Raw genomic sequence first — 6,623 nt, 5'->3', positions numbered from 1 at the left:
TGCAAACAAAAGGAAGAAAATAAAAAACATTAGCTAAGCAAATCAACACAGAAATTATTCTAAGGCCATCAGACCAGTGACTTCTCAATTGAAGCCTTTGCCTGTTAGTCCCAATATAATTATAGGATAGTTGGTCTCATGAATTACATTTGTGTAAGTCATGATTAAGACGCTTAACTATATCCAGGATGTGGTTTGTTTATCTCAAAATACAAGTTTCAAGTTTTTTAAATGTTAATCGTACTAGACAAACATTGTTATATAAACTCAAGTCAAAGAAACTCACCTTTTATACAAAATAGTAATACCTATATATCAAACTATATACATGTTACATAAACTCAAATTTCTATAACCTATTCCTCCGTACAATTCAGATTATACAAACTTTGGCTTTCCGAACTCTAAACTTATTAAAACAGCGAGTGAAGCATTTTCCTTGTAGCTCCATCCTCATAAAAACATTAGGGAAAAGGAAAAGAAAAAAAAAAAAAAAAAGAAAAAAAAAGCTAAAAATCACAATGATTAAGAAGAGTAAAGAAAAACTAAGCACCTGTTTCAAGCGCAAAAAGAGGCCAAAAACGAAAGAGCATAGAATCATGACAACCTTCATATTTTCCAGTAACCAATAATCCATTCTATTCTTCAATTCCTTCCATGATATTACATATTTACAAGAAAAAAAAAAAAAAAACCATAGAAATGACAGGAGAATGATTCTATTTTTTTGTTTCAGTTCTTCTGCCAGTATTTCTATTGTTACATTATCAAAATACAGGGAACAAAAAGTGGAAGAAATTAAAATTAAAATACAACTTTCGACAAGAGTACCTTGCATTCTGCTTCACTTGTATCTCTTTCCCGAACTATTCTTTTCCCTTTAAAAAAAAAATTTGTTTTGTCCAAAGCTTTTTCTGGACGGGCAATTCTGCAGTCTGGATGAAAGTGGGCTTACAGGCTGTGGGCACTTTGGCGCCTCTTCATAACCGTATTCCCACACAAAACTTTTTCTTTTTCTTCTTCCTTAGCAAGAAGTAAGGCTACACAGCACTGTCCTGACACCTTTTTTTTCCTTTTTTTTTTTTTTTTTGTCTTTAACCTGTAATAATGCATAAACACAGGACGTAAGGTACTGTTCACTAGTTAGCCAAAAGAGTACAAAATCTACTCTAAATTGGACTTGTGGATTATTTTGATTTCTTCCTAACCAAAAGAAGAAGGTAAGAATTTTCAGATAAATTATACAAATCAAGATGGCTAAAAACACATTGCTCATGTTCTTCGAGTCTCAAGGCTTATTAGGATTGACGAGAGAAAACTATTTTTCAAAAAATTCATTTTTATTTAAACCCTTTTGATGAAAAGGGTTAAAATACACTTTAAAAGTGTTCCAAATGTTATTTTGAGTGGTTCTCATACATTTGAATTTTTTCTAAAATGACTTATTTTCATAATTAAACACTTAAAAATTAAACCAAACACACCCTAAATCTCTTTGAATTGAATAGCATCCAGAACTTCAATTATCCAAAGGACTACAATGGTCCTTCTAGTATGGAAATGCAGGTCAATTTTGAAACACGACCCAACAAACTTTCCTTTCTTTCTCTATTGAAAGGAAGGGGAAAAAACCTGAACAAAGAGACCCTATGAAGCTTCATTGTTACCAAGGAAGAGGCAAAACATAATCAACTTGAATTCCCAATAGCTATTCGAAATCAGTTGGACAATGGCCACCAAAATTTCCCAATGGTTATGAGGGTCTCTCTGCTATTACCTAAAAAATAGACAAGAAATCTCCATTCTTCTCAACCCATTCACAAATCTCGACCAACTATGTTAACTCATCAGCAAAGACACAAACTCACAACTAGAATTCTAAAACCAAAGGGAACAAGGAAGAATGCAGGCTACAAATCAAGTAAACAAGCAAATTCTTAACACAACCAACTTACCAGTAACAGATTTCAGTCCCGGAAAATCACAGACTTAGCTATAGCCATCAGAGGTCTCAAGCAATCCGGAGTGAATTTCCGGGCAAACAAATAAGACTCTGAATAATTCGATTTCCGGAGCTGGTAAATAAGCTTAGGAGAAACCTCTGAACTTTGATAAGTATAAGGATGCCCATTAGCAGTTCCAGTCCAATTAACCCGAGTAAGTGTGTATTGGGTACAACCACTCAGATCCCTCATTGAAAGAAGAGTTGGAAAATAATGTTCTTCAGGGTAACAATCCTCAGAACTTTGGCAAGGAATCTTAAATTTCCTCCACAACGTCCGATCATTAACAACCACCAACGCGTGTTTTCTAGTCAACACAAAGAACTGAGATCCAACTCGAAATTTCTCAAAAGGAACCTCGGGCATCATGGTGAATCGACCCCTAGCATTATACCTCTGCCATAGATGTCGTTCTTTGGAAACAATCTCAATAAAACTCTTGAATCGAATCCGCACACCCAAATGAGTCAACTCAGAGGGAGTGGAGGTAGAATCAAAAGTAGTGGAAGAAAACAAAGAGTTATAAACATAAGAAAACGAATGAAGAGGGATACAAAACTGAGACAATAAAGCGAAATACGCATTAGCAGGATCATCAATCATGGCGGTGGCGATAAGGCGGCGCGTGGCAGAGATGAGAGTAGGAGACCCACGATAAGTCCGTTTGGCAACAATAAAACGACCCAGAAAAGGGCCGCCAGGGCGTGTAATGTTGATGGAAGGATCAGCATGAACATAAACATTGTAAAGATCTGAGGAATTGGGGAAGAAACGAATCCAAAGAGGAGCAAAATGGAGGTCAGAATTAGTGAGAAAGAGGAAAGCAATCTTCAATTTAGGGTTGTTGGTGGAAGAAAGATGGGAAAACGTAGATGGGTTGTTGGGATTAGATCCAGCGGTGGCGCGATTGAAGAGAAAGAGATCGTCGTGGTCGTCCGGTGGAGGGATTGGAATGGATTGAGGGCGTGAAGGGATGAAATGAGGGGCGAGAAGGAAGAGGATAGGAAGAGAAAGGAGGAGGGAGAAGGAAAGAACAAAGGGGGTAGAGAACATGGAGGGAACTGGGGTTACAAGTCTCAAGGAGGGAAAGTGGGAGGAATTGAAGGAAAATCTGGAGAAAGATGGAGTTCCAGAATGGGAAAAATGGTGATTATGGTCTGGAATTGTGACAGAAAGTGGAGAAGAAGAAGAAGAAGAAGAAGAAATGGAGAATTTGGGTTTCTGGGAAAGCCTTGATTCATGAAACTCAGCCACTGTGAGCTGTGGAAACAGAAAATGGAGAAACAGAAACAGAGAGAAACAGAGAGAAAACGATATCGATGGCGAGAGAAGACTGAAATTGGGGGAGGAAGAAAGGAAGGAAGGAGAAGAACCCCAAGCTTGACTCTCAGAACCTTCTGTGAACTAACGGCGTCTTCATGTTTCTTTTCTTTTTTTAATTAAAAAATAAATTATTAAAAATTAAAATATTATTTTGAAGTCTGTGTTCATGTTTGTCCAATTTTAGTATATTTAATTTTAATCAATCTTAATTTAATACATTGAGGTTTATTTTACTACTAAATAATAAATAATAATTTTTGTGGAAGAAAATACTTAAAATAATTATTTTAAATGATAAAACTGCTAAAAATATTTATAAATAATAACAAAATATAACAGTTTATTTGCAATAAACCACGATAGATTATTATCTCTGTCTATCATGACATAGATAGATTCACATAGTAGTCTTTCGCGGTCTATTTTAGATAAACGATGATATTTTACTATTATGTGTTACACATTTTAGTTATTTTTTTATATTTTAAAATAGCCTTAATGTGAATATGTTTACTGAATTTATAATAAAAATATTAATAGATAATAAAATATTTTTTAAAAATCAACGATAAACTAATCATGGGACTAAATGTAAAATTTATTGAAGATATAAGGACTAGAATTAAAAAAAATTCAAAATATAAAAATCAAAATGATATTTTAACCTAAAAAATTATCCCTAAACTTTATCATTTTGTTTTTAAAATATCATTGTTTTTTTAAAAATGTTACAATATTAACTTTTGGTATTTATGAACAGCTCAAATGATATAATTTCAAATGTTGTAATAGTAAGTAGTATAATGTATTTGGTAATTTTATACTCATATTTTGAGGAGAGTGAAGTATTTAGGTTAAGATACCATTTTAGTCTCTTAATTTAAAATTTGTTCTATTTACTATCTGTATTTTCAAGTTATCAAATTTAATTTTCACATTTTTAATAAAAGCTTAAGATTCTTCTCTATTTAATGTTAATTTTTTTTTTTTATAAATCTCCATTAGGTTTTTTTCTCAAAAATTTGAAAATATATTCACATTATGTCATTTATTAAATGAAAACTCTTTTATTGAATTTGAAAAAAAAAATATCTTTAAACCAGTGTGATATGATGACTTATTTTATGATTTATTGAAACTACAAACACTACATTTGAACATCTGAAATAGGAACTAATATAAAACGAGTGCTAAATATCATATCAAAATAGTATTTTTTTTTTTCTTCAATGGTGTTTTTTAAGATAAGATGAGAGGCTTCATGTAGTTCGATTATTACATGCATAATGAAAAGATAAAACATTCGATCTTAGAGAACGTAAGTCAAATTCTTATATCACTCTAAGCATAATTTAGTAGATAAAACATCAATCACTAACTCAACCGTAGATGATTCGATTTTCTACCTATATAATTGTTGAACTAAAAACAATCCATTTTAGCACAATTTAAATATATTGCAAAAATCTTAGGTAAACAAGATATTGTGAAAATAGGGAAAAAAAAAAAAGATGATACATATGATGTCAATTAATAAAGTTAATTAATATACAAATCAACTAGTGATATACCAAAGATAGAGTTGATAGATTAGTTAATTATATAATAAGAATAGAGTTAGATCAATAACTATTTACCATTATTTAACTTAGCTTTTTTTAATAAACCATTATATCAGTTAGACAAATATGTTTTAAAAAAATCGTATATTTTCAATTAAAAAAGATTTTTTTTTATTATTATTATTATTTTCAACCGTTAAAAGTAACGGCGTGGGGAGGGGATTTGGAGCGTGATTACACTGGAACGGGCAGTGGGAGAGAGCTGCCCGGCTGCCCAAGGAGAAAAAAGGGCAGGGTTTCGCGGGGGTTTTGCAAAAAAACAGTTGTACGGTCGAGACTATTTCTATTTATATATTTAATTTATTTTTGGTAATATTATTATATAATATTTTATAATTTAATATTCTTTGTGCCTACCTATCTTTACAACAGCGAGTTCATTTTTTATTTTCCTAATTTTATTCAGTTAAATTTAATGCTTCAATCCATGTGAAATTCTGACTTTGAGGGAAAATTAAAAAAACAAATTAATGTTCAGGCTTAACTCTTTTTTCCTTTTTTGTTTTTTTTTTTTTAATAACAGATCTAGCTCTTTTTTTTAATTATGAAAAATATCAATTTGTACTTCAAAATTTGATGGTTGTATCAAATAATACCCTTAAACTAATAATTATATAAATTTAAATCCTAAACGTTCAAAAATATGTCAAGTTTTACCATTCTTCAAATTACATTTAACAGATATCGTGTGAAACTTATAATTTGTATCATCTAAATTCCTAAAATTTCATAAATGAATCATTTTAAATCATGTATCAATAGTCGCACATGTGTAAACTTCTTCAAGTGTCAAATTTATAAAATGAACCATTAGAGTCGATATATGAATTATTCTCAAATGAAATTTTAGTTGAACACCTAAATTGATTCATTTATGAAATTTAGAGTGTAAATTGATATACTTAAAATAGGTTTATTTTAATTATAAGATTCAAAGCTCAATTTTGCTGAATAATTAACTGTTTTTTGAAAACATTTTCTAAGAATAAAAATTGAAAAAAATTGTTTTAAATGATAAAACTACTAAAAAAATTTTAAATATTACAAAATATCACAATCCATCCGTGTCTATCAATGATATTGCAAAATGTCACAGTTTATTAATGTTTATAAGTGAAAGTAGTACTACAATCATACTATCATCTATCACTGATAGACAATAACTTTTTGCTATATTTATAAATATTTTGATTCATTTTACTATATTTGAAAATAACACAAAATATAAGTATTAAATAACTTCCTAAATTTCATCAAGAAATTTGTGCGGAAGATTTGAAAGTTACTTGCCCTTATATAGGAAAAAACACACACTTGACCCTTATGTTGAGTGTTGGTACCAATTTAGTCTTTTATCTTTGAGAGAGGTTCAACTTAGTTTCTAATGCATTAATGTATTTTTCAATTATATATTGTTTGGCAATGAATGTTGAAATCCACATATAAGACATGTTTTAAGAGTGAATTTGAAGTAGGGTTCAAAATTAATTTTTAATCATTTAAAATTAATTAAATTTTTTATTTAACATTTTTAAATGCAATTTTCATACTGTCAAGGTTGATTTTGAACCATTGGAAACATCTTTTGAAGTGATTTTAAAAATAATAAAAGTTATTTTAACTATTTTAAAATCACTCTTAGAACATATCAATTAAAGAAAATCCTTGTCAATAG

General features: G+C 30.2%; 1 protein-coding gene across 1 annotated transcript; it reads right to left on the bottom strand.

Annotated features, from left to right (window-relative positions):
• Window positions 1–614: 614 nt before the first annotated feature.
• LOC120071875 (glycosyltransferase BC10) lies at window positions 615–3,363 on the bottom strand. The gene is made up of 2 exons (XM_039024283.1): window positions 1,956–3,363; window positions 615–1,099 (listed from the first exon to the last, which is right to left on the bottom strand). The coding sequence occupies exon 1, from the start codon at window positions 3,054–3,056 to the stop codon at window positions 1,968–1,970; it is 1,089 nt and encodes a 362-aa protein (XP_038880211.1). The 5' UTR covers window positions 3,057–3,363; the 3' UTR covers window positions 615–1,099; window positions 1,956–1,967.
• Between the last annotated feature and the right edge of the window lie 3,260 nt (window positions 3,364–6,623).

The sequence above is a fragment of the Benincasa hispida genome, chromosome 2 (genome assembly GCF_009727055.1).
Source record: "Benincasa hispida cultivar B227 chromosome 2, ASM972705v1, whole genome shotgun sequence".
Classification (NCBI taxonomy): domain Eukaryota; kingdom Viridiplantae; phylum Streptophyta; class Magnoliopsida; order Cucurbitales; family Cucurbitaceae; genus Benincasa; species Benincasa hispida.
This window is presented reverse-complemented; position numbering and strand designations above follow the sequence as displayed.

Excerpts from the sequence above, each read along its gene's own strand:
- LOC120071875 (XM_039024283.1), bottom strand. The coding sequence starts at position 3,056 with ATGTTCTCTACCCCCTTTGTTCTTTCCTTCTCCCTCCTCCTTTCTCTT.